This window comes from Hemiscyllium ocellatum, chromosome 45 (genome assembly GCF_020745735.1).
Source record: "Hemiscyllium ocellatum isolate sHemOce1 chromosome 45, sHemOce1.pat.X.cur, whole genome shotgun sequence".
NCBI classification, from domain to species: domain Eukaryota; kingdom Metazoa; phylum Chordata; class Chondrichthyes; order Orectolobiformes; family Hemiscylliidae; genus Hemiscyllium; species Hemiscyllium ocellatum.
This window is the reverse complement of record NC_083445.1, coordinates 15,111,571-15,126,787: the sequence shown is the minus strand read 5'-3', so window position 1 is coordinate 15,126,787 and position 15,217 is coordinate 15,111,571. Positions and strand designations below refer to the sequence as shown.

At 42.0% G+C, this 15,217-nt stretch overlaps 1 protein-coding gene across 1 annotated transcript in view; it reads right to left on the bottom strand.

Moving 5' to 3' along the window:
* Window positions 1-3,034: 3,034 nt before the first annotated feature.
* Window positions 3,035-15,217, bottom strand: part of LOC132835870 (adhesion G protein-coupled receptor E1-like) — a 45,236-nt gene continuing 33,053 nt past the window's right edge. Inside the window, exons 11-16 of the mRNA XM_060854968.1 lie at window positions 12,812-13,047; window positions 10,679-10,745; window positions 9,285-9,376; window positions 7,978-8,146; window positions 5,793-5,879; window positions 3,035-3,211 (exon numbers count right to left, since the gene is read on the bottom strand). Coding sequence (XP_060710951.1) covers window positions 3,197-3,211; window positions 5,793-5,879; window positions 7,978-8,146; window positions 9,285-9,376; window positions 10,679-10,745; window positions 12,812-13,047 — 666 coding nt within the window. The 3' untranslated portion in view covers window positions 3,035-3,196. The remainder of the gene's footprint in view (window positions 3,212-5,792; window positions 5,880-7,977; window positions 8,147-9,284; window positions 9,377-10,678; window positions 10,746-12,811; window positions 13,048-15,217) is intronic.

Here is a 15,217-nt window from a genome sequence, read left to right as displayed (position 1 = left end):
ATGAAGGGAGACGATTTGAATGAAATGGTTATACTTTAGAGGGAAGCAGGAACAGAGACATCTGATGATATGCATAAAGGATGTGCTGTCGAAGTCAAGAGTTAAAATTAGGCCTTCCTTTTCGAAAATAGGCTTTACAGAGAGAAGCAAGAAATTTATGCCTCGACACTGTTTAATACAGTATATCACCCTGGGCACCATTCTTTGAGAAGAATGCCTTTGAAAGGGTGCAGAGATTTTGTAGGGTGGCGCAAAGGGTGAGGGACTTCAGGTTTTGTGGATAGATTGCATAGAAATCCATCCCAGGTGTGAGAAGGTTAACCTGTGATTCAATGAAATTGGTCAAAGCAATGCCATGTTTTCATAAAAGTAATTAACTGACACTCCTGCTTTTGCAAGTAAATCATAGGATGGAAATACGGATCTAAGAAGATTCTGGTCAGATTCTAACTGGAGCACAGCATTTTTTTTGTTCTTTTATGGATGTGGGTGTCACTGGCTCAGCCCAGCATATATTATACATCCCTGATTACCCTTGAACTAAGTGGATTGATAGGTCCCTTTCAGAGGTCAATTAAGAGTCAACTGGTTAGCACTGCTGACTCACAGCACCAGGGACCCAGGTTTGATTCCAGTCTTGGGTAATTGTGTCTGTGTCGAGTTTGCTCAAAAAGGAAAGCAACTTTAGCCTATTCAATCTTTCTTCACAGTTACAATTTTCAAATCCTGGTAACAATCTTGTAACTATATTCTATCGAGCAACCGCATCCTCCCTGTAAAGCAGTGGCCTGAAGTGTACACAAACCCCAGCTGTGATCTAACCAGTGTCATTTAGCTGTAACTGAATCAGTTCCAACATTATATCCCTGCTCTTGTGTCAATATCTTGCTCAAAGAAGGAAAACCTCCCCTTTTCTACCACCTTATCTCCATCCTGCTTCCCTGAGGAACCTGGAGACATAAACTCAGGGTCTCTCACTTCCTTTACTCCTCTCAGTGCTCTCCCTCCCAGTTATTACCTATTCCCTTGCTTTGTTTACCCTCCCTAATGCATCACCTCACACTTCTCAGGATCGAATTCCATTTGTCAAGATTCTGTCACCTCAACCAAACCATTGATACGATCCTGAAGGTGACAGCCATTCCCTTCATTATCAATTGCCCTTCCAATTGTTGTGCCATTTACAAATTTCCCAATTATGCCTCCCGCATTTAAGTCTAAATGATTAACATATACCACGAAAAGCATGAGCCCTGTGGAACACCACTGAAATCCATTCACAAATAACATCCATTCACTATTACTCTTTGTTTCCTATCACTGAGCCATTTTCAGATTCAATTCACCTCAATCCTCTGCTGAATGTTTCCAGCAATTTCTGTTTTAATTTGAGACATCCTGAACCCGAGCACCAGGCAGGCAACATAACCTTCAGGACTTCCATTCCCGGCGACAGAGAACAGGGTCTATTCCCCTGTCTGCACTATCCTCGATTATAACCACATGTCACTTTCTCTCTTCTCTTGAATGGAGCCCTGCACCACAGTGCTGTGGTCATTTTGCTTATCCTCACTACACTCCCCATTCTCATCCACAAGGAGCAAGCATCTCAAATCTGTTAGACAAGCTCAGGGGCTGAGGCTTCTTCAGCATTATCTCCCGGATTGCTCACACCTTCCATTCCCTAACTACTGAACAAATTTGAGTTAGTTATTCTAAGGGTGTGGCTCTTTTCTGAAACACAATAAGCAGGCAATTCTTCCTCTCTCAGATGTGTCACAGTGTTCAAAGATCAGGCTCTAGCTCCTCAACTGATTTCTCAAGTAATCAAAACTTGCTACAGATGTGGTCGCAATAAACCACAATGGCTGTCCACCAACTCCAACATAATGCAGTTACAACACATCACCTGACCTAGCATCTTCATTTTAATTACTTAGTACTTAGTTTTAAAAGTTTCATATTGCTCTTTCAATTTGTAACCTGTAAATGTTTTCCTGATTTACCTTCATTGATAACTTATCATTGATAGAAGGCCCTGATGCTGGGCTTCAATTTATTCTGTTAAAAATAACCAAGAAACTATGAGCCAAAAAAGGCAAGCAAAAAGCACCTCTTCCCCTCTGCACTGAATTCCCACAGTGCCTCCAAATATCCCAAACTATAAACTCACTCGGGTTCCTTTATTTGCATTCTGAAATGAATTTGCAAAGCCAGAGAGCAAGGAAGTCTGTGAACTGACACCACTGAGTAAGGCAGTAATTTCATTGTAAGTTGGGTCTAACAACAGTTTATTTAAACATGTCACGAGGTGTGACAGCAAACAGAATCTATTTCACACCAACATTGTCAATCATCTCCATTGTAGCTCAATCTCATGGTTTGTCCATATAGAGCATAAAATGAAATCTCGTTTGCTCACAAATATTACTCAATACACCTAGAAGAGTAATAACCGTAACAATAAACTTTATTAAAATACAATTGGTGAAGAATTATAATTAACTATTAAACTGTCCAGGAAATTTCATGAACCTCTTCTTTTGCAAATATGGTTTCATTGCAATTTTAAATCCGGTTAATCAACATTTCCACTTCAAATTTTAATCTGAGAAAAACATGTTCCGGTGATAAACAAATCCAGAAAGCAGTGTGGAAGACCAGTATCTATAACACACCTTGTTATCATTCAGCTTGCATACAAGTCAGTAACATGGAGCTAAAGCAAACAATTCAGAAAACCAAATGTGGCTGTCGTTAGCACTGAATCAACCAAGGTAGGGTGGGAATATGAGCATTATTCTCAATACCATCAATGTGTACATATGTGAGTATCTTGTGTGTATCTGTTATATCTATGTCTCTGATGGCTGTGTATGTGGTTTGTTATATGTATGTGACTGTGTGTGTGGATATTGTTTACGTATACATGCCTATACGACCGCACACGCACGTGTGTGTGAGTCTGTGGGAGCTTACCATTGAAGCCCATATCCCATGAAAGAATGAAGAAAAAGCAACAACTTGTGTGATGAAACAAAATAACTTGCCTGGCAAAGCTTGAAAAGCTAACAAAAAACAAAGCCAACTTTTTAAACAATGCACACGCTGTACTCACAGACAGACAGAGATAGAGACACAGACACACAAACCAAGGAAGGTCTTATCGCTGTCACCTCTGGAGTCCTCAGGAGGGTTACGATGTGTTAGTCTAGTTAAGAAAATAAATGAGGATCTTTTATTACTTGCCCCTGTTCAATTCGGTAGATATTTAAGAAAGACACAATTGGCCTGAAATCCCTCGGGTTGCAATGATGATTGCTATGTTCGGGCACATGGTGCCCAAAGATGCCTGCTGGGGTTTGCAGGGTCAATGGGAGATCATAAGATGTGGGAACAGAGGTAGGTCATTCAGCCCATCAAGGAGGACATCTCAGCAGCAGAGGTTAGGTTGGCACTGCCATGTTTTGGCAGGGGAGCACATCTGCCCAGTCTGTTGGAAACGTTTGTTCCATCTTGACATGTGAAGTTGAAGGGCCCAAGATCTTTGTACTGAACATGCTTCCCTGTAACTCCTGAGCAAATAGTTTATTTTGCATTAACATGTAGCTCACTACATCAATGAGAGGGAGACGAAGAAGGTGTGGCAAGGCATAAATACTCTTGTGGTGGACACTAACCCTCCCACTTACTGAGGTACCAGTTCACCACTTTGAATCTGGGACACCCCACGCTGGTCTAGGAGCAGGAGATCAAAGATTGGAGTCTCTACACTGCAATGAAGGGATAAGGGCTGAGTGTAAGAAAATCAAGGAAAGAATGGAGAATGAGAGGGAGCTAGATTGATCCAGTTTTCAGATATCACCCTCAAACCTTCCCACAACTGCCCACCACACTGAACTGACCACACTCCCTCCAGGGCCCACCTTTCCCTTGCTACTTTTGGAAACAGTGAAGTCCCAGGAGCCATTGGTTTTGAGCTGAGATTACACAGGAGTTCAGTGGAATTCCCAAGGAATTTTATTCCTAACTTGATAGGATCAGGCAATGGGCTAGCAGCATGACTCTATTGCCCTTCATTATATTGACTTCACTCCTTTCCCACATTGTTTGGTGGAGATAGTGATGGTCATGGGAATGCCACTAGACCCAGAGGCTAATTTTCCACAGACAAGGGTTTCAATCCCACCATGACATCTCTGTAAATGGCAGGTGAGGAACCAGGATATGCTCCTGTGGACACTGGGAAGCAAAGTGAAAGCACGTCGTTCTGAATCTGAGCATCGTTCCACAAGAGAAGGTGAACAACCATCACCTCACTGTCCTCCACCTGCACATATCCTGTGGATACATACACGTCCTGAGCTCAGACAGACAGCTGGGAACTTGGATTAAACAGTCTAAGGTATTTGATGTTTCTGCAAAGGTGCTATCTTGAAAAGACCATAGATGGGACATTGGAGTGGTCCAAAATGCAATTCACTAACACATATTTTCATGGGCAAGGTCAAATGAGGGAACAAACCCAAACCTATCCCCAATAGTTGCATGTGATATCCCCAATAGTTGCATAACCCAATGAGCTCCCACACACATGATGTGTCATTGTCACTTTGGGAATGATGGGGAGTGATGTCTCTTTCAGTGTTCACCGTGTGAAATGAGCCAAATAATGGGATGTTAATACATGGCCACAGGTCTCAGGCTTTCTACACTGTAGCATTCAAGGCACAGGCTATGTCTTGGGATTACCCTGTGTTTTGTATATTAGTACAGGAATTAGACTCAACAGATACTTTCAAGTAAATGGAATCCATTTAGCTCATTTGTATTATATTTATATACCACAAAAATATTACCTCAGTTTTGAGCAATATAAATTTAAAAGCTCAATACATGTTGATTTGGTTTGATGAATATAGATGTAAGATAAATATTAGTTTCTAAGAGATTAAGGCTGCCTTATGAGGAAGGATTGAGCAGGTTGCACCTGCACAATTGGAGTTGAAAAGAAAGGTCTGCACTCTCATTGAAATACAATCTCTGAGGGGGTCTTGACAGGGTAAACACAGTGAAGATATTTCTCTCATGGGAGCACCTAGAATGAGGCAGCAGAGTTTCAGAATAAAGGTCTCCCAATTTAGACAGAGATGAGAAGGTGTTTCTTCTCTCAGAGGGTCATTGCTGTTTGAAATTCTCACCCCTCAGAGGCCAGAGGAGGCTGGGCCACAGAAAGCATCCAAGGCCGGAGTTGACTGATTTTTGATGGACTAAGGGGTCAATGCTTATGGGGGACCGGCTAAAAGGTGGAGTTCAGAGCAGGATCAAAGGATGGAGAAGCCTATTTCTGTACACTCTTATACTCATGTTGAAGATTGTGATGATCTTATAACATAAGATTAGAGCATTTTAAAATAAACATATTATCTTGTGGTATTAATATTTATCATAAGAATAATGTCTGTCCTTTTGTTTCTGGCTGAAGTAATTTACATATGATATTTAATTGAATATTGAATGCACACAGATTAATTCCATTTAGTAGGGAAAAAAGCAGAAAACTACTTATACATTCTCTATGTTCCCTTTAATTCAGATTTTTTAGGAAAGACAAGTGGGTGGTAATGGATTGGTGGGTGAGGAGGGACAGAGTATAGTATTCCTGGGGTAAGGTGTCTGGGGTCCATGGGATCTTTACCCTGCCTATAGTGTTCCATAGTTGGAAAGTTTAACCACAGCTTATGAGCCAATGTCATTGCACATCAATTGTCTTTTGAAGCCTCACTTCTTACCTCGAGAGAACTCATTTGAACATCTGAAGTGTTGCTGGTTGAGTATGTTCTTGACTTGATGAACCATTTCCGAACTTCATCCCTCACCTTCAAAAAAATGAGGACAATTAAGTCAGTCACAAGAGATTGGGTTAAGCCTGTGGAGAATCCTGGTTAGACCCAGCTCACACAACTGTGAACATTTCTGGTCTCCACAGTGTCAAACAAATCTTGGTGAAGGGGCAAAGATAAAAATTAACTAGAATGGCATCTGAACTGAAGGGCTAAGCAGGAAACATTGAACAGGTAGGGCCTGGTTTCCCCAGAATAGGGGAGGATGAAGGGTGACTGTTGAGTGAAGGGAATTGTACTTTTATTCATGGAATAGCTACAGAACATGTGCCCAAGGAGCTATGTCATTGTCATGGGACTGGAACCTGACTGTAAAGTTCTGGAAGATTCCTCTCTTCTCTTGCATATACTTATCTTTATTGAGGCCTTTTAATGTACACTTGCAAGATTGCAAACTTGATTTTACGACAATGACTGCAAATCTGTTTCCAGTGAGGATCCACAGGGCTCTTGCTGTTTTAGTGTACATTATTGATGTGGACTGAAATAAATGAGGCATAATCAAGAAATTTGGATCTGACATGAAAATTGGTGATGCGGTTAGTAATGTGCAGCTGTAAACAGAAGGAGGATAACAATGGACTGGACAGCTGGGCAGAATTCAAAAGGAATTTAACCCATTAAAGTGTGTGGTAATACAGATGGGGAGGACTACCAAAACAAGAGATTATAAATAGTAGGAAGCTGGAAGGTGCTAAAGATCAAAAAGAAAGAAACACAGAAAATGTTGGAGAAATTCAACAGGTCCACCAGCATCTGTGAAAAAAGAAAGAGAGTTAATGTTTCAATGTCCAGTCTGATACTTACTTAGAACTTCAGAAGATGAGAGAGACGTTGTTGTAGGTAAGCACAGGGTCTCTGAAGATAGCAGGGCAAGTGGACAAGATAGTGAAGAAGGGAAATGGGAGATGTGCCTTTATTAGCCAAGACATAATACAAGACCAAGGAGGTCATGTTGGAGCTGTATAAAGCACTAGTTAGATCACAAAGTCGTAGTGCATGTCATTCTGGTTTGCACATTGCAGAAAGGTTGTGATTGCACTAAAGATGGTGGAGCAGAGATTCACGAGAATGTGACCTCAGATGGAAGGTCTGAACTTTGAGGAAAGGCTCAAAAGGTTTTCCTTAGAGCAGCAAAGGCTGAGAGGGGACCTGAAAGAGGTGCCTCAGATTATGTGGGTCAAAGGTCAGTGGATAAGAAGGTGCTTCTTCCCATTAGTAGAGAGGTCAGTTACCAGGGAGTAAAGAATTAGAAGGTGAAGAGGAGAGTTGGAGAGAATGTTTTTTTACTTGGAGGATGATGGGAATCCAGGACTTACTGCCTGAAATGATGGTTGAGTTAGAAACTGTCATAACATTGAAACGGCATTTAATATTCACTTGCTTTGCTGCAGCCACCAGGGCACTGGGTCAAACACTGGAAAATGGGATCAATGTAGTCAGAACTTTGTTGACTGGGTGGACATGATGGGTTGGATGGTCTCCTTCTGTGCAATATGTGTCTATGAGACTATGAGCTATGATGAACAGAGATAGATGGAGCATAAATATCAGTACAAACTAGCTAGGCTAAATGGTCTGTACCTGCACAGAACTTTATATTTAATTATATGTGGCATGATGCATCTTTGTGTCTTTTACTGAAATTAAATGGCTCCAGGTTGCTAACTTCTATTAAATATTTATCAGACTGCTGGCAGTGAGAGTTACTGAACAGTCACTTTGTAATACAGCTAATATCTGACCCACACCCAGTTCTGAAAATGTGTTGCTGGTTAAAGCACAACAGGTTAGGCAGCATCCAAGGAACAGGAAATTTGACATTTCGGGCCAGAGCCCTTCATCAGGAATGAAGGGCTCTGGCCTGAAACGTCGAATTTCCTGTTCCTTGGATGCTGCCTAACCTGCTGTGCTTTAACCAGCAACACATTTTCAGCTCTGATCTCCAGCATCTGCAGACCTCACTTTTTACCCACACCCAGTTCCACTGGTCAACTTCTCCTTTCCTGTTTCACAAATATAACATGATTTGGAGAGTCTCTGGTGCCTCCACCTGTAATGGAGACTGTCTTACCTGGCGATTGGAAACACAGTAGATTACGAAAATAAAGAGGCCCTGGAGAGTGTTGATGACAGTGAATATGTAGGAGAGGAAGAAGGTGCTCTTGTTGATATTAAATATCCCAAAGATCCAAGTGCATCCCAGGACAAACAAACGTGCAGTTGCCTTAAGAGTCAGGGTCCTGTTGAAAAGGGACAAAATAAAAGATTATTCATGTTAATCCATCCCATCATAATGTAGAAAAAGGCACCCATTTGTACTCTGCCTTTCACAACTGCAGGTTGTTACAAAGGGCATAGGCAGGCAGGAGGCTGGAAGAACACAGCATGTCAGGCAGAAACAGGAGGTGGAGAAGCTGACATGTTGGGGTAACATTCTTCAGGACTGGGGTGGGTGTGGGGGGAGCTGCAGATAAAGGGGGGTGGTAGGGGGAGGGTGATGAAGTGGGGAAAGATGAAGCTAGGTAGAGGGTATGACTTGGTTGGTCATTGGGAGGAATAAATCCGGTTGGTTGCAGGGAGCAGTGGAATGGATGGGGAGGGGCTGGGAAAAGATTCGGAGGATGGAGAGAAACGTTATTTGAATTTGAAGAACTCAATGTTGAGTCCTCAGGGCTGTCGGCTGACCAAGTGAAAGATGAGGTGTTGTTCCTCCAATTTGCAGTGTGGTTCATTATGGCAATGGAGGAGGCCAAGGATGGTCATGTCGCAGTGGTTAGGGGAATCGAAAGGGGGGTGACTGGGAGGTCTGGTTGGCCCCTGTGGGCCTGGCTGCAATGCTCGACAAACCACTTACTAATGCCGTCTGGATTGTTGTGTTCTTTCAGCCTCCTACCTGTCTACTTTAGATTCCAGCATCTGTAGTTTTTTTCTCTAACAAAGAGCATATCAGCCAATGAAAAATGTTTGCAGTGTTGACACTGTTGTGATGTGGGAAACATGGCAGCCAGTTTGCATGCAGGAGGCTTCTGTCAGTAGCACTGTGATAGTCTTCATTTGGTCCTGTTATCTGAGAGATAATTATTGGCCAGGACACGAGGGATATGTTTTGTTCTATTTGTGTATTGGGTTCTTTTACATCCAGCTGAGAGAGCAGATTAAGCTTCAGTTTGATGCCTCATCTGAACGTGGGTATTTTAGACAGTGAAGTAGTCCATCTGCACGGCACTGGTGTCTAACTGCAGTTCTGCACCTTCCAGCTTTCAATATGAAGGTAGAATGGAGCATGCAGAGAAATATTGTTGCAGCCACCACTGGGTGGGACTGAATCATGATATGATCTGCAGGCAGTGGGCCAAGAACTTTCTACTTGGTACTTACGTGGTGTCTTTAATCTTTGACACATTCACATCACGTGTGGACAAATGATGCCTCAGTAAACAGAGTGTCCAGACATACAACACCATATTCACCTGGAGAGGGAGAGAAACAAAATTTGGGAAGCAAAGACAGCATAATGTCTTTGAAATTCCCAGTGCACAGAATGCTCTGTTTAACAATCCCAATTATATGTCTTCCAATCTTTCTCCTTGCGCTTAATGGTTGTTTGTTGTTGGGAAGCGGGCATGGCTGGCCCGGCCAACACACGTTGCTCATCCCTAATTGCACCCGAGAAGGCAGTGATGAGCTACCCTCTTGAAACGCTATAGTCTGTCTGGTGTGTTAAATATCAGAGATTAATAGTTGCTTCAACAGAGTCCAGCCAAACACCTTTCTGATTTAATTGAACTGATACACCGGTGACTCAAACCATACTGCTAACTTCATCTCTACAATACAGCCTGGGAAGGGGGAGGTGATGGCATAGTGGCATTGTCACATACAGAGACCCAGAAAGTGGCTTGGTGTCAAATCCCACTCAGGTACATAGTAAATCCTGTTGACTATCATTAAAAATAGAGTCCCATCGGCGTATCACAACATGCTTAGATGTTGATTAAAATATTTATACTGAGTCAAGTTCTCATCCGCCATCGGAATGTTGCTGAGAAAGAGCTTTTTATCTATTTGATAAATTGAATGTGTGTTAGGATGGTGTAGTTCAGTTGGTTGGGCAGCTGGTTTGAGGTACAGAGTTACACAAACAGTGTGGGTTCAATCCCACATCTGCTAAAGTTACTGTGAAGGTCCAATCAGATTAAACTCTTGCCCCCTCACCTGAGGTTTGGTGATCTTCACACCTCCATTAGTTATCTCTCTCTCTCCCTCACGAGAGAGCAACTCTATGGTCTGGTAAAACTTTGACAACTTTACCTTTATAACTAAGTGTCTTGTTTAGGTGGTTAAGAGTCAGTAGCACTCACACTTTCTAGATTCAAATCTAGGCCAGACCAATAAGTTTGACAGATCTCCGCCTTGACGTACATGTGTGAACAGGACAATACGAGTTTCTGATCGTTATTACTGAACTGATTTTATCCCAGATTTACTAATTGGGTTAATTTAAGGTCCCCCAATTGCCTTGCTGAGATTTGAATTTTAGTTCCTCTCACACCTTCTTTGCTCTATGGCTTTGCCTACACCTCCTTTTCTCCCTCCTGTTGTCTAAAACTCCTCTCTTCTCTGTATCTTGTGTACATAAATTTGGGCTGATATCCTGATGTCTTTTTGTCTGTCTCTCTGTCTCTCCTGAACAAGGCCTAGTGCCTGAAGAGGTCCCATATGGTTACCTTAGTGAATATTCAGAAGTGAGGAAACACCAGAAAGACACATACCACAATCACAAGGCAGACTGGCCCTTGGAAACTCCATCGAAAGCCCCACTCTAGGCTCAGCCAGCAGCTGTAAGAATCAAATAAATCATTACAGCATGTCATCCAGCCATTGAAGTACCTTTGCAGTGTTGTCGCTATTGTCATATAGAAAACACAGAAACCAGTTTGTGCACAGCAAGATCCCACATGTGATGGTTGTAGCATATGGGGTCTATGTATGATATGTAAATGAGACACAGTATACATCATCTCAGGAAGTGTAAGGATCTCACATGATATAACCACGGTCTTGCTGTTGACTACAGCTTGGTGGCAAGATAAAGTCTCCATTATTTGTTGTTACTTTTGGTTACATTCATAAATATTAATCTTTTGCACGCGGCCTCAGTAGACACTGTGGGTATTTGTCAACACAACAAGATCAAGAATATTATAAAGTAGGAACAACTGACAATGTTACAACAATGACCAGGTATTAATGATTTAATGTTTTAATGAGATTAGTTCAGAGGAGACCCCAGCTTGAGGACTTTAGGGAGATCTCCCCCACCCCTTCTCCAGTCTGTCATCAGAAGTCAATGAAAATAAAATCAAAGAGATGTGTAGGGGTTGCTTACTTATTTTATATTCATTCCAGACAGTCAGGGCCTAGTTATCAATGGGGTCACTAGAGAGTGAGGAATAATGAGATTTTTGATGCTGAAAATGCTGCCCTCAAACATCTGAGTAACAGTAAATTCAAAAGATTTGGAGTCAAAGCTATAACACGACGACAGCTAGAGCACTCCTGTGTATGTTTTGGCTGCTTTAAGAAAGAATGTGTATTGTCTATTCAACCTGCTCAGAGATATTATTACATTTTTACACATAGACGGATCTTGAGGTCCTCTAACACAGACGTCTTAAGGAAGGTTTGAGGAAGACAGTCTGGCAACTGGTGATGTGCAAACAAAATCTTGTGAAGTGAGAGAAAAACATTTTCTCACAGCATCTCAAGCGCACAACATGCTTACACAGTGGCACCCTGCAATATAGGGGAAGGCTGCATTCCTGGAGGTGGGGTCAGTTGAGGTAATCAAGCAAGCATCCATGATTTTGCTTGGATGTAATGGTGTGAATGGATATAGGGAAAAGGCAGAAGATTAGGGTTAGGGTTGGGGTAAAATAGCTGGACTAGGTAAGCGAATCAAACTCAACAACAGAGGCACATTACGTAATAGAGTCCTACCATCACACAGCATGGTAACAGACCCTTCAATTTAACCAGTCCATGCCGAACATAATCCCAAACTAAACTAGTCCCACTTTCCTGCTCCTGACTCATATCCTTCCGAACATTTCCTGTTCATGTATCCATTCAAGTGTCTTATAGACATTGCAATTGTACCTGCATCCACTACTCCCTCTGGAAGTTCACTCCACAGTCGAACCACACTCTTTGTAAAAAATTTGCCTCATGTCTTTTTTAAATCTCTCACTTTAAAAATGTGCCCCATTATTGACATTCCCCATGTCAGGGAAAAGACAATTACCATCAACTCTATTTACACCTCACTTTATTTTATAAACTTCAGAATGGAACTGGACTGGATCATAAACACTGATTAGATAATAAAGCTGAACTAGATAATAAAAGCCGATTGATAATGGAGCTAATGTGGTCACTATATGCTCTATGGCCTCCTTCTGCACTGTGATTCTGTGAATTAGTTTCTGGGATGACAGGGTTCTCCTTTGGTAAGGCTGAGTAAAGTTTAAAAAAGGTATTTCAAGAAAATGTTCGTTTAGTCATGAGATGTAACCACTGTCTTTTGCCATAAAAACCCACCTGGTTCACTGATGCACCTCTGGGGAATCTGTTCCCCTTACACATTCTGGTCGACACATGACTCCAGATCCACAGCAATGTCGGTGACTCTTAGCTGCCCTCTGGACAGTTAGAGATGGACAATAAATGCTGGCAGAGCCAGCAATGTCCACATCACATTAAAAATAAACATTCAGAAGAATGAAACATTGAAACATACGAGATTCTGAAACAGCCCGTCAAAGTAGATACAGTGGCTTGACACAGCAAGTGACTCCTTTGGTGCTGTTCATTCTGTAATGTCAATTAAACATAAATTTACTCACTCTTTTTCTGATCCGTAGCCATAGGGACGGATTGCTGCTGATATAATTACAATCAGTGCAGACACAGCATAGCCAGAGGAATACAGGTATCTCCGTCTGATGATGTATGAGTGGGCAAACCTTGTGACTGTGAGGTGTCTGCACACAATGAAAACCTGCAAAGCATCCAGGAACGTCCAGGCAAAGACAGTTAGAAAGAAGTAATGTAGGCATCCTGCAACCAGGGCACACACCACCTGGAGGGAAGATCAGAGTAATTGGTTAGGCTTCAGCAGTGAGCAAAAACACACAGCAACAAAGACAGACAGAGAGAAACACAGGCAGACACACAAACACGATAAACACAAAGGCTAACACTCTGAAGGCAGACATAACATAAAGATATAAAGACACAGACAGACAGAAACACATACGGAATAACAGACAGATCACCTAAACAGAAATACAGGTAAACTCACTGAGAGATAAACACAGACACAGGAGACACACAGGCAGAAACACTTGGACAGAGGCACACATAGATAACACCCACAGGCAGAGAGAGACACTGTGTAAAACACACACACAACACAGGCAGCAACATACAGAAATAAATACTCAGATAATACAGTCAGAGAGAGACACAGTGATACACACACAGATAATAAATTCAGAGAAACACAGAGATAAAGACACAGACATGGGCAGAGATACAAATACAGACAGTTATAGAAACAGGCAGAGACAGACAAATACACAATACACACATTCACAGTCAAAAGCAAGGATTTATGTAATCTATCACAAGATGGAATGGTTTGCCTAACATACGATGAACGGCTGAGGATGCTGGGATTGTATTCGTTAGAGTTTATAAGGTTGAGGGAGATCCAATAGAAACTTACAAGATATTGCATGGTTTAGAAAGGGTGGATGTTGAGAAATTGTTTTCATCAGGCAGGGATACTAGGACTCATGGGCACAGCCTTAGAATTAGAGGTGGTCAATTCAGAACAGAAATGAGAGAGCCAGAGAGTGGTGGGCCTGTGGAGCGCAGTGGAGGCCAGGATGTTAAATGTCTTCAAGGCAGAGATTGATAAATTCTTAATCTCGCAAGGAATTAAGGGCTACGGGGAGAGTGCGAGTAAGTGGCATTGAAATGCCCATCAGCCATGACTGAATGGCGGAGTGGACACAATGGGCCAAATGGCCTTACTTCCACTCCTACTTCTTATAGACTTAAGATTTGAGATGTAATTTAGACTATAATGATGAGGCAAAGTCTGTTGATTTTAAAGATCATAGGACTTTCAGCAGGGCCCGAACCTCCTATTAAATTGCCAAAAGACAGAGCTGCAAATGTGTTGCTGGTCAAAGCACAGCAGGTTAGGCAGCATCTCAGGAATAGAGAATTCAACGTTTCGAGCATAAGTAAAGACAGAGGCAGATGAAGTTATGGAAAGTTATGTTGGTCAGTGGGAGGTGCTGTCCTGAGGTGAAGTTAAAATGATAGACAGTAGGAAAACAGCCTTACATTACAGAAGGATATAGATAGACTGATCAGATATTTCAGTTATGAATAAACATTCCACAGACTGATGTTGTTTTCCTTGGAGAAGAGGAAACTAACAGAGGATATGATTGCAATGTTTAACATTATGAAGTAGAGGTGCCGGTGTTGGACATGGGTGGAATAAGTTAAAAATCACTCAACACCACGTTGTAGTCCAACAGGCTTATTTGAAAGTACAAGTTTTGGAGCACTGCCCCTTTGTCAGGTAACTGATAGGGTAGGATCATAGGACACAGAATTTATAGTAAAAGATCGAACGTCACACAACTGATCCGATGTATTGAACAAACCTAGGTTGCTGTTAAGTCTTTAATCACTTAAAATGGGGAGGCAGGTTTCGATTGAGGGCATCCTTCAGCACCTTCAGGTGTCTGTCGTGTTCATCCTTATCTGAATAGATCCTGTGTGTGTGTAGGACTTGTCTGTAGGGGATGGCTGTTTTAATATGTTCAGGGTGTGCCTTATGATCCTGCCCCACTAATTATCTGATGAAGGAGCAGCACTCTGAAAGCTTGTACTTGCAAATAAAGCTGTTGGACTATAACCTGGTGTTGTGTGATTTTTAATATTATGAAGGCAGAGATAGAGTAGGCAGGAAGAAATTTTTCACCTTGTGGAACGGATCAATGACCAAGGAGCACAGATTTAAGGTAAGGGGCAGGAGGTATAGAAGAGCTGTAAGGAAAACCTTTTTCACTCAGAGGGTAGTGGGAATCTGGAGCTCACTGCCTGTGATGTTGGGAAAGACAGAAACTCTCATAATATTCAACAAGTATTTCGATGTGCATTTGTGATGCCAACGCATACAAGGCTTTGAGCCAAGGGGTGGAAAATGGGATTAGAATGTTTAGGTA